Source organism: Nyctereutes procyonoides, unplaced genomic scaffold (assembly GCF_905146905.1).
Source record: "Nyctereutes procyonoides isolate TBG_1078 unplaced genomic scaffold, NYPRO_anot_genome, whole genome shotgun sequence".
Taxonomy (NCBI): Eukaryota; Metazoa; Chordata; class Mammalia; order Carnivora; family Canidae; genus Nyctereutes; species Nyctereutes procyonoides.
The window spans coordinates 20,339,288-20,356,921 of record NW_026575131.1 but is presented as its reverse complement, the minus strand read 5'-3'; the positions used below and the strand labels follow the sequence as shown (position 1 = coordinate 20,356,921).

The 17,634-nt window shown below is 41.0% G+C and overlaps 1 protein-coding gene across 2 annotated transcripts in view; it reads right to left on the bottom strand.

Moving 5' to 3' along the window:
- The window catches only part of EIF4E3 (eukaryotic translation initiation factor 4E family member 3), a 40,662-nt gene that overhangs the window by 9,055 nt on the left and 13,973 nt on the right, over positions 1 to 17,634 (bottom strand). For both annotated transcript variants that reach the window (XM_055344617.1, XM_055344616.1), the window contains exons 2-4: positions 13,669 to 13,741; positions 3,449 to 3,543; positions 1,765 to 1,825 (exon numbers count right to left, since the gene is read on the bottom strand). In XM_055344617.1, the coding sequence (XP_055200592.1) occupies positions 1,765 to 1,825; positions 3,449 to 3,474 (87 nt within the window). In that variant the 5' untranslated portion in view covers positions 3,475 to 3,543; positions 13,669 to 13,741. The remainder of the gene's footprint in view (positions 1 to 1,764; positions 1,826 to 3,448; positions 3,544 to 13,668; positions 13,742 to 17,634) is intronic.

Below are 17,634 nucleotides of genomic sequence, written 5' to 3'. Positions count from 1 at the left end.
CCATTCATATTCCTTGCCAGATTTTTCAGGCCCTGAATTCTCCCAGAACTGAATTTTAATCCTGACAGGCTGTTTAGTCTGTGATGGGACAGGTTATCAACCCCTGGGAGCATCAGTTTCTGTAGGTGAGCAGGGAATAACAACGAGCTGACCTCCCAGGGTTGTTGTGACCATGAAATTAGTCAACAAATGCATTCAACGGGCTTAGCATTGTGACTGCAGCAAAAAAAACTAACATTTAAGATCCGTTCCATAAATAGCTGCATGTCTGCTCTATGCCAGGTGCTTGCTACATATTAACTATTAATAATAGTGTTTATTACTATGTTCTAATAAGCTGAAAGCAGCCTAGCTGAATTTTTAACCAAGATGACAGCAGTTAAACACCATGACCTTTCAGTCCTCAAGGAGGATTTTATTTTCCTTTTCCTAGATGCTCCCTTTGGCTCTGCTTGTCTCCCTTCTGGAAATCATCCTCTCCATTTTCTACATCCCACCTGCGGTGTCTTACACTGTTCATGATGAAGTTGAGGGCGTTGCAAGGAAGTTAGGGGGGAGGGGAAGTGCCCTTCCCCGTTGTGACATCAGACAGCTTTGGCCCACCAGACTCCCACTCCTCCACAAGTGACAGTGAATGAAGAGGACACTTGTACAGACATGGACATGTTATTATTTGTGACTGCATATGGCCAAGGAGAGAAAGGGCAAATGTGCCCGTCAGCTACTGCTCACCACATGCTGACATCACAATTGTCTCTACCAGAACTCAAAGTCTGGGGTGAGTCAATAAAGCACATGAAAAGGAAACCGTGCCCTCATTGAAATTAAAAACAACTTATGTTCTCTCCTTTCAAAGAATGACAGGAGGATTTTCACAGGCCTTGCCTGGTTGTTGACTCCCCTGACATTTTTTATAAAAGCCAAATAACAGGCAAATCCTGGAGCTATGCATCTTGATGATAGTCTGCATCATTAACAAATAAATCTGGTCACTCTTTAAGAGGTTAGGGAAATGACTTACAGGGAAATGACTCAAACCTATGGGTCTCAGGAGACACTGCAATTCTTTGAGCTTATCCACATGAAAGAAACCATGAAAAGGTGACTCTGGTAGCTTCTGCCCTTTCATCCATTTTCAAAGAACTGTTTTGGTTTCCCAAAGCTTAAGAATGGGTTTGAACGTTCACTTTTGTCGGTATGATAAATTTGAGCCTATTCTAGAAAATCTCAGTTTCTGAAGCTTGGCCACTAGAAACTAGTTGTCTCAACAGGCCGTCCTACCAACAAGGCTCTCATGAGACCCTCAGAGAGGCTGGGTACAGCCCCACATGAACCACAAAGAATGGTAAGATAGACTCCTAAGCATCCCCTGTCTCTGCACCAACTTCAGTGGAGGAAGGACAAGCTTTTGGTGGTCAGGAATCTGCTTCTCACCATGTATACCAACATCCACATCTTAGTCATGGCTGGTGAGGAAATGGCTGTCACAATCAGCCTTTCTGTCAAGTTTAGAAGCATGTAGCTCTTCAGAATTTTTAATAGTACTACTACTACATATATAGTAGTATAAAGAAATGTGATACTACATTTTCAAGGTGACACTGTGGGGCAGAAAATCATGAAGGTCAGAACAGACTTTCTCATCCCCAGTCCTATTCTGAGACTACCAAGTGGATTGCCTAAAAAGTACAAGATGCTCACCATAGGCAGTCAACAACAATCCCAACCACAGCCAGTTCTAGAAGAGGATCAGAACAAACCTACCGTGCTGTCCTTGGGGACTTTCATCTTCCATACGCCACCCTTGGCATTACTCTCCTCTTCCCTGGATTGGAGACCAAGGTTTAAAATTACACTCAAGGATTAAGTAATTCTACATGCATCTAGTTTAACAGCAGATGACATTAAAATCAACAAACAATGGAGCATTCTTAAAATAAACTCTCCCCCCAGTCCCTTCACTGGAAAAGGAGGCAAATGAAAGAAAGAGAAAGGGGGTGAAGATGGGGAGGGAAGAAAGTGGGATTCAGTGGCCACACAGTGGTGACAGGTGGGCAATGGGATACTAGCCTCTCACCCTGAAGAAGCATCCCCTATGCTATCTGGGGATGAACAAATCAATGCAAGTGCTTTACATGCGTGAAGGACTTTCTGTTTTAGTACCACATTCATGACATTGCCTTGTCTGATTCTCATATCAACCTCGCACTGTATGCCTTATAGGAGACTTGGTCCCTGTGGTGGGCATCTGCTGTGTTTTCCTGTGTAGTATCTGCTTGCTTGTCTGGTAAAAGCACCCCAGTTTCCTTTTATGGAGCTACTTGTTCCCTACTTTTCCATCAGACCCACTCCAATAGGGTTGATTCTGCATCCCAGCCTCAAAGATGGGCTGATGATCCAGGTTTGCCTATGAAAATACCGCCCCTTTCTGTCCTTGTGATTGGCCAGGGATGTAAAGGACCCATGGTTGGCCAATGACAGCCAGCCCTGGCATCTTACTGGGTCTGGTGAAGGTTAACAGTGACAAACTTGGAGGGCGTAAGACTGGAACTCATGAAAGCCACTCTGCCACCACAAATGGGAGAGCCTGTCTGAAAAACTACAGCAACCCAGAGGAAAGCAAAGCAAACCTGATGGAGAGCATGAGATTCCTAATGAAATTTGAGTGCTCAGGTATGGCACAATTCAGCCCTACCAACGGACATCTCAGTTACTTAGAATGGCTGAGGGACACAATATAAAAATTTACTCTTTATTTATATATTTATATATATAAATTTACATATAAGAGATATATTCTTATATACATACAAGATAAATGTATCTTAAATACACACACACACAGGACATAAGAATAAATTCTTATATGTTATATCTTTATTTGGGACTCCAGTTAAACAAACTGGCTTATCATCTTCTACCCTCATCACTACACCAAGGTATTAAAGAAGGATCTAGACCCTGGGCCCTGACCTATCTCCCACACTTTCTATGTGGTCCATGTGAGAGATGTCTCTGAAGATCAATCATACAGTATAGACATGGATACTTCATCTGTTCCTCTCATCTCCCATGAGTCTAGAAGCTTTTTCAGTTCACTATCCAGGCCATTATCGTGCAAATGAGAAAACAAACCAAAATGAAGCAACACCCCATACGAAGAGCTGCATCATAACTTTGGCGTGCTAACAATGGCCTATTTTTGGTGAGACCACAATGGGGTGTTCAGTGGGGAACACTGAGAAACCTACTCATCATTGTGGATCCCAGGGTGAAGAGGAAAGTGGGCAGCGGCTTCGTTCATAATTAAGTAAGAGCTAAAATTACTTTCCATCATTACCAGGAGAAAATGACTTTGGCATTCCAATTTGGCATGAAGTAAATATTTTATGAGGTTCACAACCATTTCCCTCCCACCTTAACTTCAAATTACAAGTTATACACTTACCAAAGTGGTCGCCTCTCTCCTCTCATTAAATGATAACTACATCTCAAAGGCAGGCTAGTCACAGGAGGGATGTTATTGTACACACTCCAGAATATCTTCAAAAGAAAAACACCTTGTTTAATATACCCAGTATTGATTCGCTATGCCACTAGATTATAAAATTAATGCATTCAAGAAAACAAGAAAAAAATCAGATTCTCATTAAGTCCTATCCATTCAAAATAGATTTCCTTTTCAGTAATCCTTCTAGTTTTCTGTTACAAATTGTAACATAGCATTAAAGAACTTTCCTTGCTGATGTTGGGCCAAGTTCTATGCTTCACAGGAAGCAATAGTTATTAAGCAAACCTCCCTATGCCATGTATCTCCATGTAAAACTGGGCATGGACCTTGCTATTGACTTTTCTGGCAAGTGGATGGTATCTAACACAGACTCAAGTGCTGAATATATGTAGTGAACCATATTTCCTTTTAACACAGACTGTCTTCTTTCTAAGCCCAGAAGGAAACTGTTCTGCTTTGGATTAGGGGATGGCTCACAGAGGAGGAGGCAGAGAGGGATCACTTTATGTACTCTCTCCATTCCCCTCCTAGAAGGAAAAGGGAGTAGTTACTAAAACAAGTTGTCCAAAATATAGGACTGCATGTTTGTGTCCTCCCCAAATTTATATACTGACACCCTAGCCTCCCATAGGATGGTATTAGGATGTGTGGTCTAAAGAGGAGGTAATCAGGTCAGAAAGACAGAGCCCCTACGATGAGATTAGTGTCCTGACATGAAAAAGAAGAGAACAAACCCTCTTTTTCTCTATGATGTGAGGATACAAGAGAGCTATAAACTATAAACCGTCTTCCTGTCTATAAACCAGGAAGATGGCCTTTACCAGAACCCAACCATACAAGCACTCTGATCTTGAACTTATAGCCTCCAGAACTGTGAGAAATCAGTATCTACTGGTCAAGCTCCCCAGCCTATAATATTCTGTTATGGCAGCTGGAACTAACTCAGACACAAAGTAGCTGGTGGACAAAAACAGATTAAGAATTATAGTAATATAATATATAATATTATATAATATATAGTATATAATTAAGAATTATATAATATATATAATTTATTATATAATATATATAATATATAGTATATAATTAAGAATTATAGTAACCATAGTAAAGGTATAGGTACTAATAGTGCCAGGATTTGGTCTATGAACTTCTACAAATCCATGTGATCTGCCCTACTGACAACCTCATGAGGGGTCGCAATTATTATTCTTGTTTTATACATAATGCAGGCACAGAAACTAATCTGTCTAAAAGTAAGCATTTGGTATGACCACAAGGATTAGGACAAGGATTGAGTTTTCAAATAAAAAAGCCCCTCCCAGATTGTTTGGAATAGGCCATCATACCACTATATTATGAACTCTATGCATAGAGTTACTACACAAATAAGAAGTATCACTCTGTACAATAAGGTAAGTAAAGTCTAGTAGATCTGAGGAAAACAGCACAAACAGCAGAACAACCAGAAAAATAAGTCCCAGGGCTTCTGTAGTGGAGCAGTGGAATTAAATTTCATGTATGCTGAATGATAATCCTTGAGTTGTTCAAGCCTATCTGGTATAAAAATTAAAGCTGAATTAATTGCAAGGAAAGCAACAATGACATGTAAGATAAAACTGAAATCAGAAACCACCTGACAGTAGAATACCTTGATCCCTGGGCCACCTACATGGTTCAGTTGGTTAAGTATCTGACTTTGGGCCGGGTCATGATCCCAGGATCCTGGGATCGAGCCCTGCCTCAGGCTCCCTGTTGAACAGGGAGCTGCTGCCTCTCCTCCTTGCTCATTCTCTCACTACTTGTCTCTCTCTCTCTCTCTCTCAGATAAATTAAAATAAAAAAAATACTTGGATCCCTTATACTAACATGGCACTATACAGAGAATAGCTGAAAATCAGTAGTAACAGCACATCCTCAAACAAGTATCTGTCCTTATAGAAGTATTTACTTAATAAATGGTTTACCATTAGTGCAAATGATAACATGACTCCAATATTTGCCTGTGGTGTGAGTGTGAACAGAGAGAGGTGGAATTTGAAGCCACACAGTTTGATTCCAAAATGTGATCTTAACCACTGTGCCATTTCCTTTGACTACTATGCTTTAGGCACATCTTTCTCCTCTTGGAAGCCATGGACCAGGTCAAGGAGTCACAGAATGAAGGATGCCTATTGAAGATGTCTTCCTGTCAGGAGATTCGCTTAACCACATTGAGTATGCTGGTTAGCTCTAGTCTGGGACTTCTCCAATGGTGTGGCAGTGATCTGTGTAGAATTTATGGATAAAATTATGCTAGAATTAAAATCCCTGCTTTAACTAAAAGGACTTTGGTGTTGTTACACTTCAGGCCTTCCAATGGAGCACCTCAACCAGAGTAGTCACCCTCACCACTCCCTGCCAAAGTTCTTGGGCCCTGGCATTTCACCGAGTATCTGAAGCACTTCAAAAAAGAGTGACACAGTGCTTCTCCTCGTCCAAAAAGAAAACACTCTAAGGATCATGCTAAAGTTCATGGCTTTAACAGTTTCTCTTGAAAATAAACAGACAAATGATTTTTTTAGTTTTGGCAAATCTGATAGGAGGAGATTACAGCCCAAGAAGGTACAGCAATAGACTGACTTAAGGCAGTTATTAAGGCACATATTTATACATTTGTGCATGAACATAAAACAGGAGCAAAATATCCGGTGACGTCACTGAAAAGAGCCCCATTGAAAAAGTATGCAGCACTAAATTGGTCTGTTTCCTTGTTGCAAGCCTCAACCAATATGTGGAATATTTGTTAAATTAGTTATCCATAGTAAAATGCGGCCCAGGAGCAAATGATCCTCCTTCTGACATAACATCAGAAGGTCTATATAGTAGCTTACTACTACATCACGTGCCTATGTCATTCACCTTGCCATGTAGGCTTTTCATGATCTCACATCATCATAGGAAATGTGGCTACAGTACCATAAGATATTCTGAGAGAGAGAGAGAGAGAGAGAGAGAGAGAGAGAGAGACTACATTCACATCACTTTTTACAGTATATAGTTACAATTGTATTTTATTATTATTGTTAATTTCTTACTGTACCCAATTTATAAATTAAACTTTATCATAGGTATGTATGTATGGGGAAAAAATCCTACTATGTATAAACTTCAGTACTATGCAGTGTTTTAGGCATCCACTGGGAGTCTTAGAATGCACCCCTGTTGGATGAGGGGGGACGATTATATACATGATGGTCAAATAGCCTGAGGAAAGAATCCAGCATCACAGAGCTCCTGAGACTATCCCCCACTACTTTGTGAAAGTAAAAGGGCTATTTCACTGGAAGCTTGAGCATTCACGATCATATTCTCTGAAATGCATTTTTATCTTTGTTGAAATACCTAAATTTTACTATAGATAGAAACTTGCAATAGATTTCAAAAGCCTAATGGCTTTGTAATTAATTCTTAGAATTCTTAGAATTAATTCAAAGTGGCCTGCAAATAGTAGGTTGAAGTAAAAGTTAGCACAGCATTTATAAATAATGGCTAAGTGCTTTTCTTAAAAGCCTAAATGATCCCCCCCAGACGACAAAAGGTATAAAAGTCGGGCATTGCTCATTTGGTCAACATTTGCAGGCACCCGTTACAGGCAGGCACTGTGATGCACCCCTGGGGAACTGAACTGGATGTATGAGGGCCATGGGGTCTACACCTTGCCTAAGGGGTCTGCGCCTTGATGGGTAAGCTCTCAAGCATCCTTCTGGCACTATCCTTGAAGAGTGAAGGCAGGGACGATGGCTGCCCAGTGGAATTGTAAATCCAACAAAATCAACCTGGATTCAGGACCGAGGTTCTCAGGATCCCTTCACAACTCATGGAGCCTCTGAAACCTAATTTCCTCCTCTATGTAGCAGGTAGATACGGCTATTTCATTGGATTAATTTAATGATTAAAGGTGAAGTGAGAATTTGTGATATGTCTCAAGTAAGGAAGCAAGGTGTAGTTAGAATCACTGGACAGTGTGACCCCTTGATAAAGCCCTCATCTACTGGTTGTGGTTGGAGCAATTATACTCTACCTGCTAGTCTTCTGCCAAATAGGTCATCATTCACTACCAGAAAAACTGAAAAATATCCTCCTCAAGTTTTTATTGGAATGTAAAAAGAAAAAGAGAACATACTTGAAAATACTAGAAAAAAAAATGCCATGTTGTGACAGACAAGCAGGTGTGAAATAAAACAAAAACACTCAGCAAACCATCCCCCAACCAAAAAAAAAAAACCCCAAAGTCCAGAATTTCTTCTGAGGGTCACAGCATGTAAAGCAGGAGAATATTTTTTTAAATAATAAACAAATATTTCCATTCAATAGGAATGAATTTCTAGTTGTCTGGAGCTTGCTTCCCATCAACTGAATCAATGATATTTGTGGGGAGGACAGAAAGAACCAAGAACAAACAAAGCAAGAATTTAAAGGATGTTTTTAACTGACAGCAGACACAGTAGGCTGAAAGCAAAGTGCTTCTGATCTGCAAGAGCTGGGTACTTGAGAGAGAAATGGGCTTTGTTTGTAATTCCAAAAGGGCCTGACTTAAAGAAAGAACCAGAGTCTGGAGAACTGATCATCACATAGATAAAACAAAGGATAGGGGGTTAGAGTAATCGCTCACCGCATAGGAAGTCACTGAGTAAATCACAAAGTCTGAACTGGAGAGCTAAGTGGAATTCAAACTTTGAGAGGAGAGAGCCCAGAGAAAAGCCTGGGGAAACACATCAGAGCAGTGTGCACCCTGCTTCCTGAACAAGGCACAATGGTATATGTTTCTTTATTAGTGTTAATACTTTGAAGTGCACAGGGGCTTCAGAGAATGGACATGAAAGCCCAAAGAAAGTGGCTGGACTCAGAAGCTTACGTGCCATTATAACAAAGGGTGATAAACTCTAAAAAGTGAATGGATAAAGGAAAAGGGGTTTGGGACTCCTTACAGGTGGTCAGTTGGGGTAGGTGACTAGGACACAGACGGTAGAAACAGCTGTGCAGTAAGGTCTGCTGTGCAGACTCGAGTGGCAAGAGAGGGGGCTACCTGTCCAAATGGATGTTTGTACAGGTAAGTTTGCTACCCTTAAAAGGGAAATTTATGCCTTGATATTAAGCAGACAGGAGAACAGAGGGATCCTTCGCTGCTGTTTCTCCATCACCTTCAGCTCAACATAATTCTCACACTAAAGTGGCATTTTGGGGGGTGGCATATTGTGATCCTCTTTGGGGACTGAATTTAACATGGGAAGTGACTAAATTTCTTTCACTGTGCAAGGCTTAATTTCCCCCTTTGGCCCCACCCACACAATACCTACCCCCACCCTCTCCCCATCCCCTGTGCTGGCAAGCCAGCAGAGAGGGAGGATGTGGGTAACCTGACTGCGATTCTATTTTTGCACAAATGGGTTGGGACAACAAATGCTGATCTCATTATACACATAATGAATAAATTAAATGATAAGGAACCCTGTCTTACTCAAAATTAAGTCTCTATTCGATAGATCTATGAAGTAGACCTGGCTGCAAGTCCTTCTATCTGTTTCTTTAATACAGTGCGTCTCCCTTCCTTCCTTGGTCCCCTCTTTTCACCCAAGTGGTTCATTCCAGGTCATTCTATTGCAGGATGCCACCCACTGTGGGCTGCCCGACTGTGTTCAAAATTTGAATCAGTCTTTACATCATTCTTCATTACCAGCACTGACCTATAACATAAGCCTCTTTCTCTGAAAGGGATAGCCCTCACTCCCTAAAGGTTTGGAAGAAGGCAATCTGTCATCCTAACTTAATGATCTATAATAGCACAACTTCCCACCTTCTGATGAGGGATGACGTCATTATCACTGGCAGTACACAGGTACAGAAGGAGAATCCTCTTCATTTTAACAGATTGTATGTATTTTTGACGAAGATTTCTGTTTATGATAAACGATGCCGGATATCCATTTACAGAAAAAACATGAAGTTTCTGTATTATGTAAATTTAAGTAAAAAGTCAGCCAATTTATGGGAAATACTGGGTAGAACACAGCACAAGTGGGACACAGTGTGGCAAAATCTTGAAGGGGATAACACAAATGACCGAGGTAGGATAGAATGTTGTAGAAGAATGAGGTTTCAGGGGTGGGATTGCTGGTTTTGTGGCAGCAAGGCTGAAAGAGAGTGGGGCTGAGGGAGCCCTCCCTTGCAAATCATATTTGGCAGGTAACTCTTCATTCTTCCACAGGTAAAAATCAGGCTTGCTCTATTCTGTACTGCATCCATTTAGGACATAAAAACACAGGAGAAATGTGGAAAATTTGGAAATGTTTACAAAAGAGTAAAAGGAATCAATAAGCATCTGGAAAACACAACTAGATGAAAAATGGAATTTTCCAAGAAAGGCAGGAAAGTAGGAAATAAATTTAACTCAAAGCAAAGAGAATTATTGTTGGCTACAGTGAGAGTGTCCTCAGCAGGGGTCAGTGGGCCGTCTGGAGGCACGCGCCTCCCCTCACCGCCCCCCCATCTCTCACTCATGGCAGAGTGAAAGGAAGAAAACTGACCTAGAAGGGGTGGGAGTTTTAGTCCCTGAGACATGCAAGATTAGCGTTTCCACTGGATATTCTGGAGCACATACATCTCAGCCTCACTCTCGGTAACTAATAAATGAGAATAACACTTCTTCCTCCACCGCTATCCACAACTCTGATTTGCTGAAGGGCCTCAAAGTACAAAAAGACATATCATATCCTTATATATAATGCAGTCCTTAATAACCCATGATTCTATTTCACCCAAACGGAGATGGGGAAAAATCATGGACACAATTAGGGATGTAGTTTTGGTGCTGAAAGAGCAAGGGTCCAAGAATCACTATATAATCAAAGAATAAAAACACAGGGGAACCAAAGGATGTCCTCAAATGACTTTAAAACTGGCACCAAAACCTATTGTTAAATACTAAGGACTATTCCCAAATGTTCAGGACACTCACAGGCTGGAATCCCAAAAGTTACCAATTGGTTAAATGAGTAGGGGTATCAGCAGTGGCATAGTCTGGGGAATAACTGTTTGAAATCAATCATTGAAAAGTAGAATTGCACAGCTGTCAGCTGTCTGACAGTAAACATGACTGAGGAAAACACAAAAGGATGCTCCAGTAGAAATTGGTGAGTAATGGCAGATGAGCCTGTTATTGCTATTGGACCCTTACTATGGGCTTTTCACCTCCTTGTGTCATTTCATTCTCAGGGCCTCATGATATAATCAGTATCAAGATTGTTTCCATCTTGCAGATGAGTAAGCAGATACAGAGAAGTTAAGCAACTTGCTGGGGCTAAGTAGCAGATCTGGGACAGAAATCCAGGCAGTGAGGCTACTCTACATCCTTTCCCACGTCCTCACCAGTCAACTGATGACGCCCAGGGGTAGCATCCAATACCACGTGCAATCTCATGTAACCCTTGCTCAATCTTAGGGAGTAAGGCAACGTTATTATCTCTGTCTGGCAGATAAGGAAACCCAAGCAGGCAGAGGCATCAGAGATATGAACTTCCTGACCAGTTAGGGCGGTGTTTCATTATCACAGCCCTCCAGCCCATCCCAAAGAGCCCTTTTTCCTAATCAGTCCCTTGTGAAATGTTAATACCACAGCAAAGCTGTATATTAGCTTATGTACTAGATATGTATCTGTGCTTTACCTACGATAAGAACAGTAGGATTTTTCACCCCACCAAGGATCAGTTTTTGCCTCCACTGAGAACATGGCCTACAGCCTAAAGGATCCTTAACGCAAGTATCTGTTGTGGTTCAGGAAAGCGGTTCATATATTAACTTCTCATTCATTCCTTTAATCCTTCAGTATGCATTTATTTATATAAAAGATTTATTTATTTTAGGAAGAGAGAGAATGAGGAAAGGAGGAGCAGAGGGAGAGGGAGAGAGAGAAGCCCCAAGCAGACTCCTTGCTCAGTGGAAAGCCTGAGAGGGGGGCTTAATCCCAGGACCCTCAGATCATGACCTGAGCTGAAATCAGGAGTCAGCTTTTTAATCAACTGAGCCACCCAGGTACCCCAATCCTTCAGTTTTTATTGAGAGAAAGGAATAATAGACACAGTAGAGTATGGGACTATATGATTCCATTTATAGGACATTCCATAAACAACAAAACAAATATATGGGGATAGAAATGTGAATACAGGTTGCTTCTGGAAGAGAAGGATTGAATGGAAGGGCATGGAGGAACTTTCTGACATGATGCAAATCTTTTTATCTTGATCTGGGTTATGATTATATCTCTGCATACCTTTGTCAAAGCTTACCAAATTTCACACTTATGAAATCTACATCTACTGAGTACAAATTATCTCCCAATATAGGTTGTTTTTTAAAGATTTTATTTATTTATTTATTCATTAGAGACATGAGTAAGGAGGCAGAGACATAGGCAGAGGGAGAAGCAGACTTGCTGCAGGGAGCCTGATGTGGGACTTGATCCCAGAACTTCAGGATCATGCCCTGAAATGGAGGCAGACACTCAACCGCTGAGTCACCCAGGTGTCCCCCAATATAGTTTTTAAGAAAGTATTTCCTAGTATGTGTGAACCTGGGAACTTTAAAAATTGGTCCCTGAAGACCCTGTCTAACTTGCTGCTGGATGCCAAGGCTCAGTCAAATACTCTGGTCATACAGGTTCAGGGAAACAAACGGACACCTTGATCTGATTTTACCAATGTCTGCCCTAGAATCCCAGGCAGAGCTCTGATGACCCAATGTCATAATGGAATGTAAAAAATCTAATGAGTACCTCCAAAAGTCAAAGGGATCTAAGAACTTCCATGTGAAGACAGGCTTCAAAATCAAGTGCTCTGAGGTTTATACAATGACTGCTGTGAAGAGGTAACCACAGGGAAGAAGTGAGGGGAAGCCTTTCCGGGAATCTGAGAGCATTTATCCCTCTGGACAGTGGCCCACGTGCTGCCTTGTGACACTGCTTGTACTTGGCACTGCATGATTATTTACAGCAGCACTGTTCTTTTGCTTTCCACATGCTTATGCCATTTTCCCAACGAGATCAGAAATGGCCTATGGTCTGGACTGTATCTTTACACCTGGCTCAGTGGCCTTGCATGGCACCTAAGAATATCCAATTTTCTGAACCAGATATTGGGAAAAGTTCTGAAAGAAGGATCTTTGTGCTACTTCTAAATGTGAGAAACTATCTAAGGGACACAATCTAGATGCCCATGTAACAAAATTGTTGGAAGACTGACTAAAAGATTTAGAGGCATAACAGGAAAACTTTAAATCTGGCCCTTCCAGAAAGTATCAGACATAGAAGCACTGCAACTAGAAACCAGCCTTAAATCCTTATTCTGTCTATAACAGTGCATTAACCTCAAAAAGGGGATACACTTGATAGACTCTGCTTTTGAGGAAAATGGAAATGTGATCAACTAAATCAACCAGGTTTTTCAGAAATTTTCTTCATAAGGGTTGGCTAAGAGAAAGAACTGATAGAAGGAAGAGCTTACATGTGTTGAGAACCTACTACGTATCAGATATTCTGCTCAGCACAGAAACCACAGTATCTTCTTACTCACTCTTCCCAACCATTCCAGACGGGGTGCCCTTCTTCTGTAAACTTTACAGAAACTAAAGGGGTTGATACTTGCTCAATTTAGGATAATGGAAGCTAAATGTAAAGTAGGAAAGAGGGTTGATACCTTCCACTTTCACGTCCACCACACTCACTTGCTCTTCCTATGTGACCTGTAACCTTAGATAACCCTGCAGAGGAGGTGCTACTGCCTCCTAGAGAAGGGAAACAGAGCTCAGAGAGGGAGTGACCAAGCTGTTATTTGAGTGCGTATAAAGATCCATGTGGGGACACACCATAGTCTGCTGCTCCCGAGGGTCTGTGAAATATTTAAGTAGTTAATGAGTTTTAGCAGGTCACAAGAGAAGAGCAGGCCACTTGGATGTGTGCTCTGGGTTACACTTAGTTAAGCACAGCTCCAGAAAAATGGACCTGAGAACTGATACCCGGACAGAGCCCTGGGTGGGGACTCCCAGCAGACAGCCATTTTCTGGTTGGAGGATTACATCTCCAACACATACCATGTCAATCTGGCCTGTCCATTTCTTGATCTTACCTGTACTGTTTGTACTGTGTAGATTTTCTTCAGATTTGATGCACACTCAGCTGCTGTGGCACCAGGGAGGGATCTAGGCAAACATAAGCAAAAGAGCAGAGAAACAAGCAAAATAAATAGTCAATGTTCATGAAAGTCAGTTTGCAGGTTTTCATACAAATTAGGTCTGAAACCACAGAATCAGACATTACTGGGATGTTATTTAGCATTTAAAATGTAAAATTCCTGCTTTGTGAAGTCATGCATCTGCTTCTCCTAAAAGTAAGCATATTTATTCTGTGGAAATTTATTTAAAATAAGGAAATGCACATAAGAAAGATATTGGAAACTTAAAAAAAATAACATTCAGGGATCCCTGGGTGGCTCAGCGGTTTAGAGCCTAGCCTGCCTTTGGCCCAGGGCATGATTCTGGAGTCCCGGGATTGAGTCCCACGTGGGGCTCCTTGCATGGAGCCTGCTTCTCCCTCTGCCTGTGTCTCTGCCTCTCTCTCCCTCTCTCTGTGTATCTCATGAATGAATAAATAAAATCTTTAAAAAAAAATTAAAAATACTGAAATAACCCTGTAATAACCAAGCCTTTTGCTAGGACTTTGGATATGAAACTGTGCCCACCATACAGCTACAGTGAAATCACAGGATCCTGGACCCTTTCTTTACATATTAGAAAAACTTGTCAATTCCCTGGTGGTAAATCTTCACCAGCTCTTAAGAAAGAGTAACCTTCTGTTGACAGCTTTCAGAAAACATGATTACTAAAGGTCAACTTTAGTTTCACCTGAAATTTGCATGTATTTCCCCAACACTTACTTTTAGAAAAATTCTTTCGGTTATTTTCTCCGGCTGATTTAATTAGTTTTGAGTAACTCTGTGGTCAGAATACATTAATCTTTAGTTTGCCATATGGTCCACTAGATGGCAACATACTACAGGTTTATTCACCAGAAAAATCGGGCACTAGGGACTGGCTTTACCTCGCACCATTTCCTGGGATTAGGGGGAACATGACACAGTCTCATCAATCCTTAGAAGTTAAGATTCTCCAAGTCCTGCTACCTTTTCCTTCTCCCTGTACTGAAGTTCTTACTTGAGACTGTCAGGATTCAGGAATATCAGGCCAAAGATAAAAATTCACCACTCAAATAATGCTTGAAAGCCCCATGTCTGGTTGTGAGGTGGGAAATGAGCCTTGCTGAGAGAATATGACTGGCTCATAGTCAACCCATGAGGATCCAGAACCTATAAAAAATTAGCTTTACCAGCCACTGACCCTCAAAGACACAGATCCCATGGAACTTCAAGATGTTGTACTTTCTAGAAAGTCGTAAAACGATTGCACAATAGAGATACGTACAGAACTCACAGAGCTCAGAGACAGAAAGGATAGCAAAGAAAAGGATCATGCCCAGGTATGAGGTGTGCATGACACATGCATGACAGGGCTCTACAGACTCTACTGCTGCAACTATAAACCAATAAGTGCTCCCTGGTATCTAACTGGAATAGGAAAAAATTACACTTCTCAATACAGTTTCCTTGCTTGAAGGTCACTAAGGAAGCACAATTGTAAACTAGTCTGGGGATAAACAAAGGACTGCGTTAAATTGGTCAGCTCTGATAAATAAAGCTACCCTAATGCATTGGGCTTACAACTCTTTTCTAGCTGTTTATAAATATGCTGGATATCATTTCTCTTTAAAGTAAATTCACAATATCTAGCATGATCACATTATCTTGGCAGACCTGAAGCCTAAATAACTATGTTGAAGAGTGTGGTAAATCATGAATATGATTTATAAATTTATAAATATATATATACATATATATTTAAAATATTTATTTATATAAATCAGCACCTAGCCCCAGATATATCTATCCATCACTCCAGAGCCTGTTTTGACTTGGATAAATATTAATTTACTATTTAATGCAGGTTTTTACTCTATTTATGGCTTCAACTATAAAAGGATTAAAAAAAAAAAAAAGACCCTAAAACAGACCTTGAACTTCTTCTGGGTAGATTTTCATATGAAAATCTTTTGCTTTTATATGAAAATCTACTGGCGCGATTCCAATGCTGAGTTTTTTCCCCCCTTTGAAAAGTTCAGCTGACCTCTCCACCAAATATGCCCAGTATGCTCACCAAATATGCCAAATATGCTCAAATATGATCTCTGGATCACTCAAAGCACATAGGAGAGTATATACAGGGCTCTGTTAGGGTCCAAAGGAAGGAAATGTACTTTGCCCTTTTTAAAAACTGTGTATATCAATTTTTTCTACTATTTCTTAAAGTCACACTTCAATTTGTAACTGTGTAGAATGAGTATTTGAATATTCGCCTCAGACAGCATATGTCAACTTAATACAATGTGAGGACAATACCATTTAACCTGGAAAAAGTTTCTGATGGACATTTCCTTTCTATGCTTTTTAAATGGCTTTGTCTCTACATTCTGGTCTTTGATTTTATTCTAGTGTAGGAAACAATCATACAAAATTATTTAGGGCCCTTCAGTTTCACTGTTCAAGTTTGTTTGTTTGTTTTTTTTTTTAAACAAATCTAGTTTCCAGAGTCCAAGAAGGGACTCTAGAATAAAACAAGGCAGAGCCATCTGTGTAAGATAATAGTATCAAGAGCTAGTGTGCAGGGACTCCACTGCTGCTCGTGTGTTAAACATTCTATCTCCTTTACAGCATCGAATCCTGGCCACCCAGCTCTCTAAGAACAGTCTTTCCAGTAGAGCTGAGTAGAAAAGGTTCTCACTAAAACCAACAGGATCACCCTCAATAGGTCAATTCTGATTAAGATTTCATGCTGATGTATTGGCGTTTGAAGGAAATATGTCAGCTACTATGGACTCTGGTTTCCTAATTTTGTTTTATTTGACAGAGAGAGAGTGAGACAGATTACAAGCAGGTTGGAGATGGAGAAGCAGACTCCCCACTGAGCGGGGAGCCCGAGATCATGACCCAAGCCACCCAGGCGCCTCTGGCTTCCTAATTCCTTAATGGAGAAGGTTGGATTCTGAGATCTTAAGGATCTCTTCTAGCTGCTAGATAGTTTAATGGGTGTCCAAGTTTCAAAGTAAGGAAACCGGTGCCAGAAACTTCTGATGGTAGTAAGTGGGTGGCTTGGCCAGCTCTGGGAACAGCATTCTTCTATGAGCCAAATCTGATCCCAACAGTCACTGAAAAATACCTCATGCCTGACCTGGGACATCCTTAACGTGCAAAACTGGGCCATATCCACAGAATCCATTTTAACAGGGTAAACAGGCTGAGATTTTAAAATAATCTGTCTTGTAAGCAGGTCAGTCTGTCCTGGGCCTGCCGGTTCAAAGTTGAACCAGAAGCTGCAGCGTCTACTGTTACCGTTTCTTAAAGTAGCAATGTAGGCTGCTCGTGGCAAAGCTGTAGCCCTGGGAGCCAGCAGCCCCACATCCCCTCCTCCCTGTTACTCTGAAAGAGAGTTGTAGCAACTGGAAGAAAAATGCTCGCCATTGATTTCAAGCAAAGAAATATTTTACTCATCTCAGGTACACGGTATATTCTCATATCTTTTAAAAGTCTTTTTACTCTATTCATGTTACACCCTAAACCTCCCAATAGAACCCTAACCAAACCCTCACTCTGCAGTCCAAAGGTACTCATCTGGACGTGAGATGTTGCCTCCCAGGGGACAGATGGCAACATCTGGAGACATTTTCAGTTGTCACACCTGAGGGGGATGCCACTGGCATCTAGTAAGTAAAAGCCAGGACAGCTATGGAACCTCCTCGAGGGCACAGGATAGCCCCACAACAACGAATTATCTAGCCCAAAATGTCACCAGAGTCAAAGCCGAGAAACCCTGACACAGACATATAACAACCTCAGAGGATTTATAATTTTTTTAATCAACAAAGGTTCATTGCACAACCTCTTTCAGCTGATGAGGATACATCAGTGGTCATTCTAGACAAAGCC